This window comes from Saccopteryx bilineata, chromosome 10, assembly GCF_036850765.1.
Source record: "Saccopteryx bilineata isolate mSacBil1 chromosome 10, mSacBil1_pri_phased_curated, whole genome shotgun sequence".
NCBI classification, from domain to species: domain Eukaryota; kingdom Metazoa; phylum Chordata; class Mammalia; order Chiroptera; family Emballonuridae; genus Saccopteryx; species Saccopteryx bilineata.
Window position 1 is genome coordinate 30119859 of NC_089499.1, and position 23671 is coordinate 30143529.

Below are 23671 nucleotides of genomic sequence, written 5' to 3' on the forward strand. Positions count from 1 at the left end.
TGTTTATCTGAACTATGGTAGTAGGTAAACATTAGTTTCTTGCTTACTCTGGGTCAGAAGCTGTATTAGTTGAAGGAACTAGAGAAAAATATATATTATCCATTCCACATCCTCTTGGAGCTTATAGTGTATTCATGGCAGGTGTGTGGGGGCAATAAATAGGCAATTATGATATAGGGTTGAAGAATGTGGGGGGACCACTTAAATAGTGCAGGAGGGAAGTCTAACCCAGATGTGTGCTGACAGGGATAAGAAGAGTTACAAAGAAGACTTTGTAGAAGAGGTCCAAGATGGTACTTCAAGGATCAGAAGAATTTGATTGTGTAAAAAGATGTCTTGTACTTTTTTTCTGAGAGAAGAAAACAGAGGATATGAAAACACAAAGGATGGAAGAAATAATACAGTTGAACTGCAAGTGGTCTGGTGTTGCTAGAACCACAGAAAGGAGAAGCAAGTGATGATACATAAAAGCATAAAGATAAAACGTCCAGGTCATAAAGGGTCTACCATGCTATGTTGGAGAATAGCCATGTGCAATCACTTGGGTGACATTATATTGATCTTCAACAAATATTTAATGAACTGAATAGTACACAATGAATAACATCTAAGAGCAGATGACTGCAATATTTTTTGTTATCTAAAATATTGAAACAACTTTTCAATATATTCAATATATATATTTGGTTTTAAAGAATTACTTATATATTTATTTGTCTTTAAACTAGTAGGGTAATGGATAAGAGGTTATTCCAATGGAAATGCTAAATGCATGGATTGAAATGGAAAATATAAAGCACATAAATAATGCAATTTTTTGCTTACAGAATACAATATTTATATGTAGTACAAGAAAATATATTTGAAGAAGTGGGAAAAGGAGAGAATGACATAGCAGAGTTCATGTTTGCTAAGAGGAAAATGGAAAAAATAACTCATTACTGTGCAGTATGTTTCTAAATCAAGAACTCACAATTTTCTTCTGGCTTTCTAAATTTAGTAATATTCCATTCTTAATTTCCTTGTCTTGCTCAAAACAAGCACTATTGTTTCATATTTTATGAGAATGTGCTCCTTGCCATAGTCTATTTACAGTAATATGTAAGTCTCAGGACAGCTAAGATAATTCTTCTCTAAATTTGCCATCTTACAAAGGTTTCATATTTAAACAAAGTGAATTCAGGTACATTGTGAAATAAGTTTTGTGTTTGTTAGGCAACTACAACTCAATTTTTCCTGTATATCTAATCTTCTAAGAAAAAAAAATAAAAGTAAGTAACAGTAATACAATATTAATAACAATATATTATCTGAATCATTCCATTAAATGAAATGCCTTATAGCATTAATTTTTTTTTAGAAAGCAACAAGCACCTTGAACGTCTCACAATAGCCATTACTATAACAAATAGCCTGAACAAAGTGCTTTTTCACTAGAACTTTATTGACCAATAAATACCCTAAGGATAAGGTGGTTAAAAAAGAACATTCTAAAAATGTTATAAGCTGCATATATTAATATTCTTCAGCCCAATAACAATAATTCCACTCCTTCAAATAATTCTAAATGTAGGAGTAAGGTCTTTTGCATTTGATGTTCTCATTCTCTGAACTGTTCTTCATCCAGACATGCCATTGACTGTCTTGTTTCCCCAACATTTTTATTTAAATACCACATTCTCCATTGCAGCCCATTCCTTTCCCCTTCTCTGTTTTACTTTTTCCATGCCGCTCACCTACTTGTTTTGTTTCCTACTGGAATAGAAATCCCATGAGGATCACTGTCTGTTTGTTTCTCTGCTCTATTTCCAACATCTAATACAGTGCCAACAATGGGTATTCCATACAGATTTGCTCCATTAGGGAATAAATATATTTTTCACAGAGAAGTTCTTCATTATTTTTTATTTAAGTAGCAAAAAAAAAAAAAAAAAGTCACTTTACATGTGTAACCAGGAAGACATAGTTAAGTAAATAGGATAGATCATGTATATAATGGAATATTATGCAAATGTTCAATGTTTATAAATATTTGTAAAACAGAAATACTTATATAAAAATGGTATGTAAATTAAAAGGCAACTAAATTTGCATAGATTATGATCCCAACCACATAAAGGGAAAAAAGGAAACAGCACCAGAAAGATTTCATATGGAGGCAGTGGTTGCGTTAGAATGAACGTGGTTGAAGCCGTTTGTTTCTTTCCACTGTTTCTATTTTAAACCTTATATAATTAGCTTGGTATAGCCACAGAGGAGAAATTAAATTAATCAGAAGAAATGCCTTGAGAATGTAATTTGTTGGTTTGTTAGAACATTGTCATTTAGTAATTTTGTTCATAGCAAAGAATGGTGGGAATATTTCTAAAAGTTCACTTGCCTGTCTAATAGGAAACGATGGTGATAAAATACTTTTATCATCAAACATAAACCCATTACTCTAGCCTAAGGAAACTATTAATTACTATTTTAAACCAATGAAATGAAATCCTCTGCTGTGTAGTTTCACGTGGTTAAAAATAATATAGGCCCAGGCCGGTTGGCTCAGTGTTAGAGTGTCGGCCCAGAGTGTGGAAATCCGGGGTTTGATTCCTGGTCAGGGCACACAAGAGAGGCAACCATCTGCCTCTCCATCCCTCCCCCTTCTCTAGCTCTCTCTCTCTCTCTCTCTCTCTCTCTCTCTTTTCCCTTCCTATAGCCATGTCTCCCAGGGTTGGAGCAAAGTTGGCCCCAGGCATTGAGGATGGATTCCTGGCCTCGCCTCAGGCACTACAATATATCTTGGTTGCTGAGTAGCAGAGCAGCAGCCCAGACCAGCAGAGCATTGCCTGGTAGGGAGCTTGTGGGATGGATCCCGGTCAGGGTGTATGCAAGAGTCTGTCTGTGCCTCCCTGTCTCGCACTTAACAAAAAAAGGGGCGGGGGGGAAATACAGTGGTCACATATCTTGGGTATCCATTCAACATCTCATTTATCATAACACTTCATCTTCTCATAAGAAATTTTGAAAAGGCTAGGGAAACAATAATTAAACTGATAATTTATTTACAAAATAAATGCAAGCCCAATTTTTGCTCAAGTGCTTAAATAGGTACTTTTATGTCAACTTATTTAGAAAGTCTTAATAATAATGAAAATAGCACCTTACTTTTCAATACACTCTTTTTACCCCCCCCCCCCCACACACACACACACACCAGGCATGCTGATTACAAAACCTCTTCACTTTTGAGATAAGATACTGGGTATGTCACACTTCACTGGAAATCTGAAGTGATGGTAATTTTCTGTTCTTTTTTTCGTTTGTTTAGTTATTCTTATCCACAGGCTTAGACTTATTCAGCAGAAAATACTGGTCAGTAGCCAATTGCCAGTCAATAGTTAATGCTCAGTACGATACATTCCATTTTATTTTGATACTCCAAATATATTTTCTGTGAATGTAGGTACTGGAAATACTCTCAAGGTTGGATAAAAAATAGCACATTTCTGAGCTATGACTATGAATTACTCTTAGTAAGAGATCTTACTACTCAATCCAAGATCAGTGCTAACTGGTGGGGGTGCATGTGTGCAGTAAAGGGTGCTAAATGTGGACTTTCATTACTATCTGATGTTTGAAAGGCAGAGAGAGAATAGGAGGAAGACTGTTATTATGTGAGAGATAGGGAAAAAAAGAATGAGAATGAGAAAGAAAGGGAGGGAGGGAGGAAGAGACTGAAGGACTAAGAGATAAACGAATGCTAATGAATCAAAACTCCTAAATACATAGTTAGGAATACCAGAATGTCCAAATCATTCAGCAGGAAAATTTATTTTAATTCTCCTACCATCATGAAATATCAAGTTTATTTGTTAGAAGTCCTCTTCTCCAGTTTTCTTTTAACTTTAATCATTGAACTAAAGGGGAAAACATCATGTTTTTGTAATTCTCAGGAAAATGACTATTAAGTTAGGGTTTGCTTGTACAATAAAATAGTAGTAAAAAGTCTATATTCCTTCAGATTCCACTGAGCTTTATATACTTTACCCAAATAGAAAAAGACATCCAAGAATGCAGAAAGAATGAAATAACTCCTTTTGAGCCTTGAATTTCTACTGGAGATTAGTCACACAGGAGTTGAAGAGCATAAGAACATTACTCCTTAGTTCTGTGTTAAGTGGGGAAAAACATATTTCTAAAGATTGTGCACAAAAGGAGAGAATTTGAGGAAAGCTTTACAAACAAACATGTATTTAAAAGTACTATTAGAAGTGGAACAAAATTATGAAGTTGTTGAATAGAGACAAGTCTCCGTTACTTAAAGCTTGTGATTAAGACTATAGCTAATGCCTTCCTTCTAGACTGTTCCTGGAAGCCCAGTGTGTGCCTTTCAGGACTCATCAGAACTGGGAAGAAAAAAGGAGGAGGAAATGAAATGCATATCATTTATTTCCTTGTTCCTAGAAGTTGTGATGCAAGATTGGATGGGAGAAGACATTGGAATAATTGCTATAAGATTGTTTGGGATTCTTCAGTGCACGCTAGATCCCAAAGTACTCCTGGTGGAGAATGCAGGACTTATGCAAATGTAAGATGATGGTATTTTAGAGACCACCATTGAGGTTTTCTAAAAGAAAACTGAGCCTCATCTGTAGAAGTAGCTGTAAGAGCCTCGGATCCTTTAAGTGGTAAATAAGTCCCCTGACGCTTGTGTTGAAAGCTAAAGAATGTGGAATGTTCTGGTCTACCTTATTCCCACGATTAGCTGGATTTTCAGTATGGATTAAAGAGGGCTGGTTTTCTGACAATAGTGGATATTAAGACAAGCTGAAGAGATGTAGGCTTGATAACATTATTGACAATACTCATTACTACTGATTAAACAGCGAGTGAGTTTATTTCTTGAAAAAATTTACTTCATTAAATCCTCACAATATTGTTACTGTTTCGCCCGTTTTACAAATAGGTTTAGAGCTGTCATCCTAGCTTGATTAGTCATTAGCTAGATCCTGGATAAATTGCTTTCTGTCTCTCCCCTTTCCCTTCTAAGTATGAACAAATACACCTGACTTAATTATACTATAAGATTATAATATAAATAATAATCAAATATGAAGAAATAAACATTCTGAAATAGCAAAATTTGGTGAATAAAAGCACTGGTTGCTAAAGCATTACAGATAAAAGGGGAAGGAAATAAAATAATAAAAATGGACAAAAATGTAAATATATATATGCTTGTAAGAAATACTACATTTATGGGAATTCTGTTCATTAGTTGGGGTAAAATCACTTGTCAATTGTGACCTAAAAGCACCAAACATATATTACATGATGGTTGTGCTGCTTAATGAATAAAAGTTCAACCAACATGTTTCTAGACTATTTTCTACTTGCGTCACTGAGAACCAGTGACCTAGAACTACCTAAATCAACAGAGAGTATAACTTTAAAAATATAACATTGAGGAAATAATTTCTTTCAATTACAATATATATAGGATGTTTGGGATTGTCATAATAATTTCGGATCATTGCTGGTGAGTAGTGGATAAAGATGCTAGATGTTCAGTCCTGGACAGGATGGTCTACACAGTGTATGGTTGCCCTTTATCTCACATGACTCTCAATGTCCTTTTGTGACTAAGGTAAATGTAGCAAATAAAAAGCGGAATTGCACACCAAGTTTCCTCTGACCTTTCACTTTCTGAGGAGTTCTCACAGAAGCTGAGTCAGTCCGAGTTACAGCTTTACGGTGTAGCCTAGGATTCTAAGCCTCTGTGGTTATCACAGCAGATAACAATGTGCAAACCACTTCCTAGATAGCCTCAGAGTGAGACGACAAGACAGAAGAAAAAGCGTTCTGTTCCTTTGGAAACGATGTATCTTAGAACTTCTGAAATGGCCCAATGCAAGGGGTCACTGGTGCTAGCGTGTTTTTTCCTTGTATTTTTAGAATTTATATAGCTATCATGAACAGAATATCTAATGAACAGCACTACCAATAATAGGAACATTACTACATCACCTAACAAGGAGCCCAGAGTTGCAGTTTCTCAACTTTCTGCTCTGCCATCCATATCTTTCCTATGCTTCTCCTAATGAGGAAAGGTGGCTGCGGTAGTTACACACCTCATATCCTCCCATCCACACAACCCTGGGGGAAAAGAAGGAGTAGGGACAAGCATTTTCCCTTTGCATGTCTCTTTTCTTTTGTCAGGACAAAAACGATCTCCAGGAAGCCCTCAGAAATAATCTCTTTATATCCTATTGGACAGAATTGACCACACACTTAACCATTACTGGCTAAAAGAGGGGAATACCACCGGCTTAGAGCACTGATGACTCATTCCCTGGGTCTGTCTGGGCATATGACTGCCTGCACAAAGTTGGGTTATTTGCAATTTTAGCGAGGTAATGGGGGAAGTGATTGTTGTATCTATGGGTATACTATGGTTTTAACCACAAAGATTTCAGAGATTCAGGCTGTTAACTCGGCACTTCTTTCTCTCATTTTCTGCCTCATTGCTTTAAACAAAGGAAAGCAAGTTGAGTGGAATTTTTCAGAAAATGGAATCATGTTGATTATAGACTCTTAAGAAACTTTCTCTAACAACTAGGAGCCCTGAGTCTGCCATCAGTTAGTTATGGGGCCTTGGGCCTATCACTAGGGCTCAGTTTCCAACCTATAAAATAAAAAAGATTATAGTCTATAAATCACCAGTAGATCATGTCTCATTTTAAGTTTCTGCAAGGCTTTTAATCAGCAGCTAAGTTGTACATGATGGTTTTCAAACCAAAAGTAATTTTAAAGCTCTTTGTAACTTAGAGACAAACCTTGTGTCCTATTGATCCTAAAGAACTAATATGGCTTGCAAGCAATTTAAGAGGAAGGGAATAGGAGAAATTCAAGCTCATCATTCTTATTTACATTTTGACTAGCATAGTTACATTCAGATACTCTATGATGGATCTATCAGAGAAGAATATTTTTAAGTCAGTCTTCCCAAAAGAGTATTACTAACGGATCTGAGCAGGAGTAAGTTCAGTGGTTAAGAAGGTGCTGGATTAATCACATTAAAAAGATTTCTTTATTACTGGGCTTCTCAGAGGATTTATAATGCTATGAAATTTATTGCAAATCTCCAAATAAGATATGTTATCTCCCAACTTGAACACAAGTACTGAGATGCTACGACAGTCCATCAGATAACCAAGATGGCTACCAACTCACTAATGGGCACGTAATGTATACAACCTGGCTGTGCTGGACAAAGGGTTGGCTCACCTCCAGGGTGGAGTGGGTTAGTGTGAGACTTCATCGTGATACTCAAAATGCCACGCAATTTGAAACTTATAAGTTTGTTTATTTGTGGAATTTTCCATTTACTAATTTTGGGCTGTGGTTGACTGCAGGTAGCTGAAACCATAGGAACGAAACTACAGATGAGGAGAGACTACTGTATTGCCTCCCTAGAGAAATAGCTCGCTGCCTGAAACATAGTGGAAATGGCCGAAAGAAAGAACACAGAAGATTGGAGGGGGGGTGGTTAAGCCAGACTCCATTGCTTTAATAGAGGAAAGCAGCCTACAAAAATAAAGTATCTTTTTCACAGTGGTGAGTTCTGAGTGTAAGCATGCCATCATCTGCCAATGAGCACGTAGTACCAGAAGTGGCTTCTAAGCCCGTGGAATTTCAAATATCTAAGAACCAGAAATAGTACAAAAGAAAATTCAAGATATCACCCTGTCCCTGTGACCAAAGTTTAAATGATGGTAATAATCATTATTATATGAAATAATTGTTAAGCAGATACTAGGCATAGGCATGTTAAATGACCTCTCAAGTTCTTGAGGACTTTGACCAGGTAATGTGGAGTCTTTAGAGTGCTAATTTACATGTGTGTTATGGATGGGTAGAAGAAGACATCAAAGGTTAACAAAGGTTAGACATTAAAACACAATGAATCGATATATGGATACACCCAATTTGGCTACCATTTTCATCTTCACTTCTTTTACAAACTAGAATGTTGTTATTAGCCATTTAACAGTGATGTAATATCCCTTTGCAGTTACACTTAAAATGAATAGTTTAACTTAAAAAATATATTAAAGATAAATTTGCTTGAATCTGTAGCCTTACCAAGCTACCCAACTAGACAACATTGCCATCTAGTGGCCGAAACATACTACAGCCACCACTTCTGGGGTGGGGGTGGGGTACTAACGTAGCTCTGAGGGGCATGTTCGGCGGATGCAGTGTTAATAGCGATGTCAAAGCCACGCGGAGATCATACAGACTCATTCAGAACAAACGTGTGCTCACTCAGTTACAGCACCCAGTCTCCCAAAGCTTCACCAGCGCACACCCCCCCCCCCCCCCCCCCCCCCCAGAAGAGTACCATCCCCAGTGAAACAAGGGCTTGGTCGACCTCACCTGTTTCCTTTTCTTTGAACTTTTAAGATCCATTTCTTATTCCTTTGTTCAAGCATTTAGAAACATTTTCCAGACATTCTCTTATATTTACAATAAGGCTGTTGCTCTATATCACCAAGACCAGGCAGAGAAGTAGGTATAAGGTTGCTAATGATGGCTAAGAACTCCACAGGGATGACTGAAAGGTAGAAGGAACTCCACAGGGAGTTCGTCCAAGCCTTAGTGGAGATCTAGAATTTGCCTTAGAATGAGCAAGCGAGAGCTAAGCTTTAGTCTAATTCAGACAAAGATTTAAGGGGTAAGAATATAAGGAAAGGCTGACAACAACGAAGAGATGCAGCTTCCCCTGCAGTTCCCAATATTTCAGAGATACATTCTCTTAGCAAACATCCTGGGTGACCTTTTTAGTTAAAATAAGATACTCACTGCTCCTCCTGATTTACCGGAGGGCTAATGTAATGCTTTGCTTCTGCAACTAGGTCTTTTACGGTAACACCATCAACATGTCAAAAAGGTATGCAAGAACCATGCTCAGGGCTGGACCATTATCAGAATGCCACTGATGGATTCTGGCCAAGCCCCATCTCTGACTCGACACATTTAAGGTCGTGATGGATGGGAGAGTACAAACACAACAGCTATTAAGTCCTTTTTAGCCCGTTTTGACAAAATAAAGATGGAAACACAAAACATAGGTTTAGATGGGTTGAAATAAAGGGAAAAGAGAGCAAGTTGAAAGAGGTAATTTTCAGACATTCAAATATGTGCATCTTCAAAATTTGCATCAGAGGTTGAGTCATGCTCATGCAAATGGATCTTAGTTCAAATTTGTGTCAGAAAAATCTGGAACACTCTTACTTCCCCTATGCAAATCTCCTGGTAGAGCAGCCATAGGTTCTTACCTATAATAAAAAGAATCTCCACTGCAATGTCACTGACTGTTGTGCTCCGAGTCGTGGACAGGTCATCGTTGCCAATAAAACAAACGTTGTAAGGTACAGTCACGGCGACATAAAACGTCGCCAACAGAATAAGCCAGTCCCAGCCAGCTTTAAAAGTGCTAAAATGCAAAAGTATGAATTTGGACTTTTTTGCATCAGAAACTTTATACTCCGGAAATGCTGTTTTATCTACAAAAACATTCTGTGGAGAAAGACAAAAGAGAAGAGAAGGGAGACACAGCATTAGAAACAAGGACCACACAGTCTTCTACACATTTCTGGAAGGAGGGTCATTTATCCATACAATGTCAGTATATCTCACAGGTGACTTTTAGAAGTTGGTGATGCAAAAAGTAGAGATATATATACCAAAAACTGAGCAGAGATCTTTGTTATAAATAACAGAAATATGCACTGTTTAGTCATAAATATTAACCGAGCAACCCAGATTTTGTTCATTAAAAATAAAAAGATCAGTACCTAAAATGTCACCTAAAAACTTCCACAGTTGCAAATATAATCCTACACACATTCTAAACACAGATACATTTATATTTCTATTGTCATGGGAATATTCCATATACTTATAATTTTGAGATGACAGTTATTATCTAAAAAATATAGTAGATTTGAAATTTTTTAATGACAACAAAGGTACCATCTTTTCCTAGATAGAGATATATGATCAACATTCTATTTTAAACAGTTGTTTACATATTTTTTCAAAATATAACCCAGTTGTGCTAACCACTTGCATTTTGCATTGTGGTTTTTCATGAAGTTTCAAGTTGGAAACTCAGATCTCATAACCTTGACTGACATGGATTCATTCTGACACTTGGAAGCTCTGGTTAAGATGGTAAAGGGGAAAGCAGTCACTTAAGAGTTACTATTCATGTCCTGGGAGGAGAAAGGCAGTGTTCACTGTGCAGATGATTAAATACAGAAGAATAGCTGGAGTTTTTATAACTGCAAAAATACTTCACTTTGAAAGCAGTTGAAATTGATGAACAACTCTCCTTACTGCTATGAGACAGAGGGAGACGCAACAATAGTGTGTGTAGAAATTTGACAGGCCTATGACCAGATATTGCAGACCTTGCCTTGACCTCAATTAATGAGAAATACAAGATAGGTAATGGAAACTTAAATTTCAAAGTTAAGTTGAATGAACAGAACAGTAAGTTCTGGAATACATGTTACTTGCAGGTCACAATGTGTTTTCTTATTTCAGCCATGGAGGGAAGAACAAATTAATGGACTTTGTTCGGAGATTCCTGAAACATCTGAGGACTCAAGAAAGGTTAAGAGCAATCTGGAACACTCAGCTCCTTTTTGGTGACTAGCAGTGACCAAATATTTCTGCTACCTTAATATTAAGGCACCCCTTATCTTGCATCTTTGCTTGGTAGGCATTCATAATACATGCTGTTACTTCCTGTTTATGTTCTTACTTAACCCACACAGGAACCTCATAATGTCAGGGTTTCATGATGAGAAACTACCTCACTCCTTTCACATTGTTCGCTGATGTCCATCTGCTACTGTGTCTATGTTCCATTTAATTCTCTGATACTTTTGAACTTCCTCCTTTGCCTCATTCTCTAATTTCCAGGAACAGGTTCCAAAGATTGATTTTTGCATAGGCCCAGAAGAGAAGAATGCAGTACAACTGTTGGGCTTCTCTCATCAAAGCTTAGGGTGGTGCATAGGAGAGTTAGGCTCCGTTCGTATTAATGTCCTCAAGGTTGATAAACACTTATTTATAATGGGACATAATGCATTCTAATATAATTCTTCTAAAAATATATACTACAATAAGTTCACCTGAAGCCATGGGGGAATATCTCAATTTCTGTCCAAATACATCTTTTCCTATAGAGTTACAGAAATGAAAATTTTTCCGCATTTGAGGGAGAAGCCTACTCTGGAAGGGAAGGTCAGGAAAAGTCAAGGAGTAAAGCATTTTATTGGGTTGATGTTGATTATATGAAGCACTAATGATGCTGATCCAGATGGTCAGCAATATATTAGTGACAGCCACAAATCACAAACTAAACCACATGATTTCATTTTTATAGGCTACTTAAAACGTATTACTTAAAATGATTTTAAAAGATACTGAGAATTGAACACATCTCAGATTAGATTTAAATTCTGAAAAGTTTTAAACTCAAATCCTGCATACGTCTTGACATAATCACCTGAGTCGGGGGGGGGGGGGGGGGGGAAGAACCCGCTTTTTTTTAACCCCCCACTGTATTTGTAAAGTTTCATCAAAAACCTTCTGAATGGAATAAAATTTTTTATCATTGAAAAGTGTGCCTTTAGCAAGTAGGAAACATTATGGAGTTAGCCTAAAGAATAATACAACCAACTCTTCTCAATTTTAGATATATATTATTTATGACTTTTGAGGCATAGTCTTTAGTACCAATGATGTTCTAGCTATTTAACTTCTACTCTATAAATTATTGAAATACAAGGGTTAAGGATAAAGTCTAATTAAGGTAACTATCACCAAAACTATTTTTGCAGCATTTCTTTGAATGAGCAAATGAATAAGAAACTGTTTATATAGTCACTACATAGAGTAATCCTAGTAACCCAAATGCCTTTGATGATGACTGGTAATACACCGCTGGCAATATTCATGCATTTAAAGCTCTCTCCCTTAAAGCTCCCAAGGCACTCATGTGATCTCTACACTTCTTTGTGTTGAAGACACTTGCATCATCTCAATGTCATTTAATAGAATAACAAATCAAGGAAAACCGAAGTTAAACACCTTTTTCAAGACGTTCCTGGCAAAGTAAGAGCCATGGCTAAAAGGTCTTGCATCCTGATTGGGATGAAAGATTGCTAATAGCCTGCTGAGTTCCTTTGTCTGTGATTGCATCATATATTCCTAGTCTACAGAACTGTATTAGAGAGGCAGCAAGGTAGGGCCAGAAGCAGAGTGTCTGAGTCAGAGGGTCCACAGCTGGGTCCCACATCTGCGGCTTCTGCTTTGGAGATCTCAAATCAGTTGTTTGTTTCCATCATTCAAATATTTCTAATGAAAATCATATCTAATACTGGCTTGCTCTAAGAATAAAAAGAACATGATATATGTAAAAGGGATCTGTAAATAGCAGAGTTACAAAAATATTAAGAAGTCTTTTGTATGTGTGTGTATGTGGATGTTAATATAGCCTCAAAGATAGATCACTTGGCTAATAAACTGCCCAGATAATTTTTTCCCTCTTCTTCCTTCTTTCTTCCTGCTGTATTTAGCCATGTTACTTGTTCTTCTTGAAAGGAGATTGTGATAGGGCCATTCCCGATTTTCTACTTCACTTCCAGGAATAAGAATTACCTGAATCGTTAGAGTCACCATGTGGATTAGATGTCCTTAATTACCATGTATTATTTTAATGTTCCACCTTGATGTTTGTACTTCTTAAATGAATGACAATTTAGCAAATTAGCTAAGCAGTGGGAATTATAATTTTTTAAATGAGATTTTTAAGTACTGTTCTGTACTTTGTTGACTCTAAAGGGAAAAAACAGCATGTTCAGCAAATGCATTTTTTAAAGCTCAATAATACTTGCTGTGTTCAAATGAGTCTCAATTAAAGGCTAGAAGATTGTGTCTGCTTTCAGCATTGCAGAATCTCTGGCTAATATTTGTTTAGGTGCTTTGCTGGTTAACTTGCATAGAATCAAGCCCAGACATGGTTACCTTTGTTTCTTCCTAGAACGTGTTTACTGTCACTAAGTCTGACTTGGTAACTGAAGGGGGATGTAAATAGGAACTTGTGGAAGGATCCACAGATGAAGTTGGTGCCCTGTTTCAAGTCTGTCCTTTGGACTCCTAGGAAATCCATGTGACAGTGAGGCACCTTCATCCCTAGAAAATCTTTAGATTAAGTCAAAATAAACAGTGACACTCAACAGCGGTACATAGCAGGTGACACTATCATGGTTGACGATCCTGGAGCACAAATGGATCGAAACAGCTTGCTCTGGTTTCCAGTGGGAATCACATAGATGCAGAACCAGGTTGGCAGCGCTTTGCTGTCAGATCTCACTCCATACCTGGGCAAATGCTTCTTTCTTTGCTGAATACACTCAAAGAAGCAGATACTTTGTATGTCTGATGCATGAGTCTTGTTTTATCAAAGTATTTGTGTGTCAAATTAGGTAGAGGCCAAAGAATCCTCTTGTGTCCCTAACTCCCAGAACTTCTGCATCTTAGATGGATTTCCAACTAGCTCTGGTTGTTTGATGTGTCTTTTTCTAATGTCGTTGGCAAGTGAGATGCTTAGTATTTATATCTGTTACCCAGAGTTGTACATACCCAAGAAGTTGTGTGTTCTGGAGATGACAGTACAAATTAACGACGTTATCATCATTTGAAAAATTACATTTGAATCTTGACAACTAAACAGACATAATAATTCCGGTTTTCTCAGTGAAGTCTTCTAGTGCAAAGAACCGATTATAAAATTAAATGTGAAATCCTGGTCAATATTATCATGCAAAACTGTAGAATCATCTTTTATAAGCACAATTTTTGCTGTGGCTTTTGACATAAGCACTAGGTTTCGGAAAGTAGCTATAACTATCATTTACTAAGAATGCAACTTTTTACAAAACCATATAATGTATGACATGTAATTTAAAATTTAATGTTCCACTGTGTGAAATTTCCAACTGTTCTGTATAAAATGTAATTTTTTTTTAAGTGGAGTAATGACTTTGATTTCTTCATAGTCCCCCTGGATAAAAGCATTAAATGAAATTAGATCAAGTGCAAAGTAGATGGCACTATAATTAAATTGGAGAAATTTTAACCAACATAACTATGAATGTGTAATACAACTAGCTGCATCATCTCGGCCATAAAATATAGCCAGTATCTCCCCATTTGTGCGTCCCTAGTCCCATATTGTACTGACTGCAATAATATTCTAATCTCTGTGCTGTGATAACCCTATGATTAAGCACTTTTATTACAGAAATGCCTCATGACTGCTGACCTTTTCCAGTTCGTTCTTTATAGGAAAGCACAAACCAAAGTGGAAAAAAAAAATCTAGGAAAGCCAATAAATGAGTAAATGGAGCCTTTCTTTAGCGAATCAAACATTGCCACCAGGGGAAACTCTAGCATTCAGAGTGTACACACATATCCACCTACATTGTTTATTTTCAATTTGTTCTTTTCTCTTCTTTGCAGGTGCCCAGAGATGTGATAAAGGACCGCTCGACTCCGTCTCCGGGCTGAGTCGAAGTGGGTTCCTGCTCTTGATCTTCCTTTGGTTTTGTCTAGGAAAAAAGAAAGCTCATGAAGCACCAATATATGTTATCATTTCATCTCAAGAAAGTCAAGTTTGGACAGTTCCCTTTCAAGAGCACATGCTTTTCAACACCTAAAATTATCTGCTGGCCCTGCTGACCTTTAATTTAATTTAAGTCCTTTATAATTGATATATTTTTATGATCATATTCACTGCATTAGTTTTTAATGCTTTTTATTTAATTTAATTAATTAATTTATTTATTCATTTTAGAGAGGAGAGGGAGAGACAGAGAGAGAGAGAAGGGGGGAGGAGCTGGAAGCATCAACTCCCATATGTGCCTTGACCAGGCAAGCCCAGGGTTTTGAACCGGTGACCTCAGCATTTCCAGGTCGATGCTTTATCCACTGCGCCACCACAGGTCAGGCTTCACTGCATTAGTTTTTAAAATGACAATAAAACATACGTGAGCATAGAACTTTCAAATGTTTCAGAAACTTTTAAAAAATTAAAAAAATATATATTTTTAGGGAATATCAGGGAGGGAGACACAGAAATATAGAGCTGCTTCTGTATGTGCCCCAACTGGGTAATCACACTGGCAAGCTTCACACTTAGGAACGACGTTCCACTCAACCAAGCTATCCGGCCAAATTTCAGAAAATTATTAAAGTATTAAATAAAATATCTTACTCCTTCTTTCCTGTTATTCTACACTCATATCCCAAATTCAATTACCTATATATTTTCTTTTTTTTCCTCCAGAAAATATCTAATATATATTTTATATCTACACATGTATTTTTTTGCATAAATGGAAGTTTACAGTAAGATCTGTTTACATAGTATTTTTTCATATTATAATAACTTGTAAATCATTCCAAATATGCATATTGTAGTCTTCTCACATTCTTTTAAATAGCTAAGAGTATGCCAAGTTAAAGATATGACTTGCTTTATTTATTTTGCTATTTCCCTGTTATGCACATTTAGATTTAGCCAATTTAAAGAAAAAACTGTTTTTGCTAATCCAGCAATAAAAATTCTTAAACACAGAGCTTTGCATTGTTATACCAGCATACTCAGCAAATAAATTACCAGGAGTATGTGTGTATATTTTAAATTTTGGTATATTTTCATTCTAAAAATTCACATTCCCAGCCACAGGGAATTGATGGGCTTGCTCTACAACACACATCGAAACTATGACATATAAAATGAATACAAAACTAACATTTTGATAGTTTAAAAATTCCATATTGTTATTAGAATTTGCACTTTCAAAATTATGAATATGGATTAGAATTCATTTAAATATTTATTGTCCATTTGAATTTATTTTGACAAAGCCTATTCATATTTTTGCCATTTTTGAAGGTAAATTGGTACTTTTCTATTAATTTGTAAGAGCTCTTTGTGTACTCATGGCCACTTTTTTGTTATATACACTGCCAATAGTGTTCCCGTTTTGTTAATTGACTTTCTATTTAGTTTATGCAGTATAAAAATGTTAAATTTTTATGTTGCCAGAGTTATCAACATATCCATTTATGGTATCTAGACATTATGTCCCGTATAAACAAACTGTCTTCACTCACAAATTCTTTTTTAAAATATATATATGCATTCTTCCAACATCTTTATGTCTTTGCTTTTTTTTTTTTAATTTTTATTTTTTTATTTTATTTTTTTGTATTTTTCTGAAGCTGGAAACGGGGAGAGACAGTCAGACAGACTCCCGCATGCGCCGGACCGGGATCCACCCGGCATGCCCACCAGGGGCGATGCTCTGCCCACCAGGGGGCGATGCTCTGCCCCTCCGGGGCGTCGCTCTGCCGCGACCAGAGCCACTCTAGCGCCTGGGGCAGAAGCCAAGGAGCCATCCCCAGCGCCCGGGCCATCTTTACTCCAATGGAGCCTTGGCTGCGGGAGGGGAAGAGAGAGACAGAGAGGAAGGAGGGGAGGGGAGTGGAGAAGCAAATGGGCGCTTCTCCTATGTGCCCTGGCCGGGAATCGAACCCGGGTCCCCCGCACGCCAGGCCGACGCTCTATCGCTGAGCCAACCGGCCAGGGCCTGTCTTTGCTTTTTAATTTTTAACAATTAAATCTTTAATTCAATTGGACTCTATGTCAATAAAATTATGTAGAAGTCTGCTATTTTCCAAAGGAATATTGCCCAAGATAAATAAATAAATTGATTATATATCACATTAAGAAACAGTCTTTATTTGGTCAGTTGATCAACATACAGTTTAATCGTAAATAAATTATTATCTATTATAATGATTGCAAAGTATAAAATTAAAAGCTATTCTTTATTTAAATTTCACTATTACATCTTTATAGTATTATGAAGCCCCTTTGATTCCTCTCCATCATAATAATAATTTGGTTTAGTTGCTACCTTAGGGAAAACCTGTAACTATTATCAATGGCTACTGAGTGCCAGGCCCTATTCTAGATTCTCAGTACTTATTGTTTCAATAAATACTCAAAAATATGAGTGAGATAAATATTATCATCCTCCATTTACAGACGAGAGAACTAAAAAGGTCTAGTAACATGTCACATAATCACAAAGTCATACGATTACATAGTCCCATGATCACACATGAATCCAGTATGTGCTGAGTGTCACATAGGCTAATATGTATCATTGTCCCTGCCCATCTGAGCTTGGACTCCCAAGTCTTTCAAAGAATTTAACCATTCTCTGTTCCAGCCCACCCTGGGATACTCTTAATGACCATAAAATAGGATTTTTATTTTACTTCTAAACTCTAACCTAATGTTATATATTAAAAAAATTTACTTTGTCCTTTATATGTTGAAATAATGTTTAAAATAAAATATATTATTATAGACTTGAAAGACTAAAAACAGATTAGAAAACACAAAGTACAACATCAAAAGGAGCACTTTTTTTGGGAAATTCATGGCTGAACAAAGCACAATTCACTGTTTTGCTAAAAATTAAGATCATGTCTTTAGGTGTTCAACCTATTGGTCTACAGGGAACTCTTATAAGTTATGTCTGAAAATGTTATCATTAATGTATCAGGGACTAATTTTAAATATATTTAAATGTGGAAATAGCCAGAGTTTTAAGACAATGTCTACAGAAATGTGGCAGGAACAGCCAGTAGCTGCTTATGCAATATCAGAATCCAAATGTCAGGTGGAATTACAAAGCTAACTACAAAATAGACCAGATTAGAGGTTTCTGATGGTCCAGAAGCCAATTCCCTTCTCAGCGGAGAAATCTCATTAATAGGTGAGATTTTCTAAATCAAACAACAGCAATTTTAGAGTCTTAAAAATTACCCCTCAAAGGCAAATGACAAAGAACTGTATCTGCCTTGGGCTTGCCTCTAAATGGAAGAAAAAAGAGTTTTCTTGAAAAATTTTAGTCACAATGTAACCCACATGCAAGATTGGGGTTGAAAAGCATTTCACTTAGTGATCTAAAATCTCCCAAACAGAGAAAAGAAATTAAAGTGGTTTCAGGTTGGTGGCTCCTAAGTAAAAAAAAAAAGTTACAAATAGAGAACAACTCATTTAAAAAATATGGAGGTACAGAATATTTATGACAATATTTATAATTTGCAGATATACACAAACACATAAATATGTACATCTATGTAATACACATATGTATTCATGTGTGAGACTAGAAAGAAGCCAATTGTCCATATACAAAAGAATGCATAAATTTTGGTATAGTCATGCTGTAGGATATTGCAATTTCCATTAAACTGGACTCAGGTGGGATTAAATGGTAAAATGAATGAAATTTTAGCATAGAAATATCTCAAAAACATTCTATTGAGTACAAAAGCAAGAAATAGAAGAACACAGACAACATGGCAACATTTTTATAATATTCACACACATACAAAACTAAAATTAATTAGTATTTTTTAAGGGAAATGTATATGCTGTAAAATTTTGCATACTCACATGACTACAGTTCCATACAAAGAGATAGAAAAAAATATATAGTCTCTAGCTGGGGCACCATGTGTGCCCTTTCAAAAGGCATTAGTAAAAATCCTATTTCTTAAATGAGATTTTTGGTGTATTATGGGGATTTGTAATATTTTCATATACATATATAGTATATATTTTTGAATGTAAAGAAAGTATTTTACAATAACAAAAAAGGACAAGGCTAAAGTCGTATTGGACCATTTAACAGTGGAACCTGACTAAACTCTGGGGTAGTGATGGTGGTGGTGGGCAATCAGTTGCTTAAGATGAATGACTCAGAGTTAAAATCTGAAGGAGAAATAGTGGTTAATAAGATAAGATGAGGGGTAGCAGAGGGAAAGCATTCCTGACGAAGCAAATAAAAGAGAGGGGTCACAGTATCTTCACACCTCACTCTGAATGATTATCTTAGGTGGAGGAGACATTTCATCTCTCTCTTATAATTAAAGGGAAGGAAGAGATTGATTATACATGGAGGTGAACATACAGGTGTGAAGGCAGGAAGATGAGATAGCTCCTATCTGAGAAATTTACTTCCTTTTCTTTTCCTTCCTTCCTTCCTTCCTTCCTTCCTTCCTTCCTTCCTTCCTTCCTTCCTTCCTTCCTTCCTTCCTTCCTTCCTTCCTTCCTTCCTTCCTTCCTTCTTTCCTTCCTTCCTTTTTCTCTCTCTCTCTTTTTATTTTGTGAGAGAGACAGATAGGGACAGCCAAGAAGGGAGAGAGATGAGAAGCATCAATTCTTTGTTGCAGCACCTTAGTTGTTCATTGATTGCTTTTTCATATGTGCCTTGACCGGGGGGCTACAGCAGACCGAGTGACCCCTTGCTCAAGCCAGAGACCTTGGGCTCAAGCCTGTGAGCCTTGCTCAAACCATATGAGCCTGCTTTCAAGCCAGGTGACATCGGGGTTTCGAACCTGGGTCCTTCATGTCCCTGTCCGACGCTCTATCCACTGTGCCACTGCCTGGTCAGGCTCTCTCTGTCTCCTCCCTCTCTCTCTCTTTTCCCCTCTCTCTTTTTTTCTCATTTACTTTGGAGGTGAAGTCAAATGCTAAGGATAAAGGCTTAATTATTAGGAGCTGGTGGTTTGAAGACAATAAGGAATGCTTGAAATATTTGTTATGGAGGATGTCATGCCCTGGAGGGAAAATGATAGATTTGTTGGGGAATCTGAATGACCTACCTAGTTGAAGCTGCTAATACTAAATTTAGAGGAGTTCCCATCTGCCCTCGTGTAGGTTTTGTCCCAGCATTTCTTAGGCACCTGTGTGCAGGCCAGAGAAAATGGATGGTTGGTTCTTTTGAGTTTACAGCTTTGCCAGATGGAGGCAGAAACAATTCAGAGGTGCTGAAGTTTAGAGTATACATAAAAGAGACTTTACAACTATGAACTGTGAAAGCTAAGGTAGAAGGAAAGAGGAAAACAGTGAGCTAATGGGAAGAAGGTAAAGATTTCAATGTTCTGGGGTTATCATCAGGTCAAAAAATGTAAATGAGTAACATGTTAGGGGAGGAGGTACTAGGTCGTTAAGCAGGACAATTAAATAAGCAATTTCAGTTATTGAGTAATACTCAGGATAATTTTGAGAAAAAAATTAAATATTTTGTTTACACTCTAGTAAGTTAATACTTTTCAACAACACTTCATGTATTTGCTACGTTTCCTTAGCTTCTAGCATGCTCTGGGCTTTAGGCTAGAAACTTGGTCTTCGTTCTTATTTAATTCTCATCTTGTTAGGCATTAGTTTTTCCATTTATTGAAAAGGAAACTAAAGGTCATAGAAATTGCATAATCTGCCAAAATTCAAAGTGGGAAGGCTGATATTGAATTCTCAATGATCTGGCTTGAAAGTTCACACTCTTTCCATCTCACCATAGTAGATTACTGACAACTACGAAGTAGACTCTTACTAGATAGATTTACCTGTGTGTTATCCTGCTGATTAAAAATGAATCTAGCTCTTTGACAGGAAATATTTCCTCTGTTGTCTTTTTTTCTCCCATTTTACTCCTTGTATCAAAAGAAATACACACTAAAAAATACTCCCTCTCCAGTTTTATTTTAGGTTATGTTTCTACTCCTCCTCATGTCCCCTCTTTTATGTTGTAACATGCTTTAAGAACACATATTTTACTATTAGAGCATGTATTTCATTTAAATATTAATTCAGACTTCTGGTTTAAAATGACCTTTAAAAGCCCTTATTTAAAAATTATAATAAAATATAAAACATATGAATTTTTATGCCTTTAATTATATAGTTTTAAAAGCAGAAAATCATAGCCCTGCCCGGTTGGCTCAGTGGTAGAGCATCGGCCTGGCGTGCAGGGGACCTGGGTTCGATTCCCGGCCAGGGCACATAGGAGAAGTGCCAATTTGCTTCTCCACCCCCACCCCCTCCTTCCTCTCTGTCTCTCTCTTCCCCTCCCACAGCCAAGGCTCCATTGGAGCAAGGATGGCCCCAGGCGCTGGGGATGGCTCCTTGGCCTCTGCCCCAGGCGCTAGAGTGGCTCTGGTCGCGGCAGAGCGACCCCCCCCCCAGGGGCAGAGTATCGCCCCTTGGTGGGCAGAGTGTCGCCCCTGGTGGGCGTGCCGGGTGGATCCTGGTCAGGCACATGCGGGAGTCTGTCTGACTGTCTCTCCCCGTTTCCAGCTTCAGAAAAATACAAAATAAATAAATAAATAAAATAAATAAATAAAAAATAAAAGCAGAAAATCATTGTAAACCCAAATGAAATTTAAAAAGCCAAAACCAGAGTGAATAATGTAACTTGTCTTAGAAATTGGTAGATTGTTGTGGAAACAAATAAAATTATAGAGAATTTAAAGAGTATTTATCATCTATAATTAACAAATATATATCCATGGCTCTGTCCAATACAGAATGCCCATTCTTTTCACATGCTCATGGAACATTCACAACAATTGATTTTGTTCTGCCAAGACAACTTCAAAAACATTCCAAAAAGTAGAAGTCAAATGGGTGAAAAAAAATATTCCCAAACAAGCTATTTGGTCAGGGTGCTAGGAGGAAACTGCTTTAATTTGATAGAGAATGTCTATCAGTAACCAAGGAAAAACATTTAATGGGTGACATTACAAGCTTCACAGTTTTTGTAATTTGTAGAAAGGCCAAAACTTTCAAAAGAAAAGAAAGAACGTGTCAATTCATTATGAAAAATTTCAAAATTACAGAAAACTTGAAAAGTAAAGAATGCCTGGTTAGTTTCAATATTAAGAGTGTTGTGCTTTTTCTTCTAAATTTTTACTGAATTTATTTTTTATACTATAATTACATAAATTGTAACTATTAGGAACAACTGGAATGCTCTTTCTCTTTCTCTCTCTCTCTCTCTCTCCCCTGTCCTTGCAAATGCCTGTGAATTTATAACTATTTCAAAATAGAGTAAAAAATTAGTTTTCATGCTGTGTCTAGGTATTGATCTGGTGTTACTGATTTTGAGTGCAGCATATCGAGGACTTTTCAATGCTTTCCACACTGGAGAATCTCAGCTGCATGAAAACCTGGCGCTGAGTTGTGTGTTTGGGAAGGCAGCCCTTCCTTAACGCATGTTACTTCCATCTTTTATAAAATTGTTACACTAAACTAATCTTGTTAGAATATGACACTTCACTGTCTTACTGTTACAGTCTGTCATAAAATAATAGAAATTATACTTCTACAAAGCAAATGTATATATTTTTATATCTGTCACCCATGCGTTGCATGAGATGTAGATGACTTATGGTTGTTATTACTAATATTTAAAACAAAAGCCTTGTCTACAATAGGGAAATATTTTAATGAAGAAATGAACAAAATAAGAAAAATACTTCATTATCATATATTTTTTATGGCACTATGTATTTTCATATTTATTGATTATTGGAAATTCGGCCACATGCTTTGTTTGTCAAATAACTATTACCATTATCATCATGGCTATTTCTTATCTCTTTCAGTTTATTTCTGAGAAAAAATACTCAAAATACTGTGCTTAGAAGCAATTTTACATTTCACAGTCATCTATGTTTTCTATCAATTCTGATACAGTTATTTTCAATTTACTTGTTTATTTACATCTTGAAGTAAATATTTTGCTGAGTATAACATATATATAGGAAAAAACTCAGCCAAATCAAAAGTGTGCAGCTTGATTTCAGGTAGGTACTGATTTTGAATAACTAGAAAAAAATGTACACTTAGTAGAGGAGTGTATTGGATAATGCAGTAGATGTTTTAGCTTTACCCAATTTCTGGTCTGGATAATATAGTATTATATGGCTTAATCAGGAAAAGATTTTATAAAGAAAGATATAGATATCTACAAATGATGTATCTCCCACAAGTTCTGCTTTTCTGTAAAACTCTGTCTGGTACACCCTTCTCCCAGCTTCAACAAGTATAAATACCTGTATGGTTTAGTTCCACCCGCTCCACGCCTTCAGTTTCTTTTGAGGCAAACTAGAGGCTTCATATCTATCTATCTATCTATCTATCTATCTATCTATCTATCTATCTATCTATCTATCTATTTATCATATATCTCTGTATCTACCTATCATCTACCTATCTATCTATTTTCTATCTATCTATCTATCTATCTATCTATCTATCTATCTATCTATCTATCTATCATCTATCAATCATCCATCAATCATCTATTATCTATTATGTACATACATACATATATGATAAAAGTTTTTAAACTGGAATCACAATATATATCACATAAATATATTACCATATTTTTAATATTATCAAATATCCAGTCATTGGGGAACCATGGCTTTTAATTGGGATTCTGAGATTCCCAAGGGCTACAGAAAGTGTCATACGAACAGAAATGGGTGAGTGTGGCGCAGGAAAAAGCTACCAAGTAATGCACTCAGTCAAGAAGCCTCATTTTCATGTATCTACCTTATAAAATGAGCTTCAAAATGGGATTTTACTCAATGAAAGAACTCTGTCATTTAAAGAAAATGGATATGACTAAATAGGTATTCTTGAGTCAAAGTAAGAGAGTAGTATTATTTT

General features: G+C 36.3%; 1 protein-coding gene across 1 annotated transcript in view; it reads right to left on the reverse strand.

Annotated features, from left to right (window-relative positions):
- KCNH8 (potassium voltage-gated channel subfamily H member 8) overlaps positions 1-23671 on the reverse strand; it is a 366401-nt gene that overhangs the window by 150615 nt on the left and 192115 nt on the right. Inside the window, exons 4-5 of the mRNA XM_066244875.1 lie at positions 14545-14672; positions 9324-9564 (exon numbers count right to left, since the gene is read on the reverse strand). Coding sequence (XP_066100972.1) covers positions 9324-9564; positions 14545-14672 — 369 coding nt within the window. The remainder of the gene's footprint in view (positions 1-9323; positions 9565-14544; positions 14673-23671) is intronic.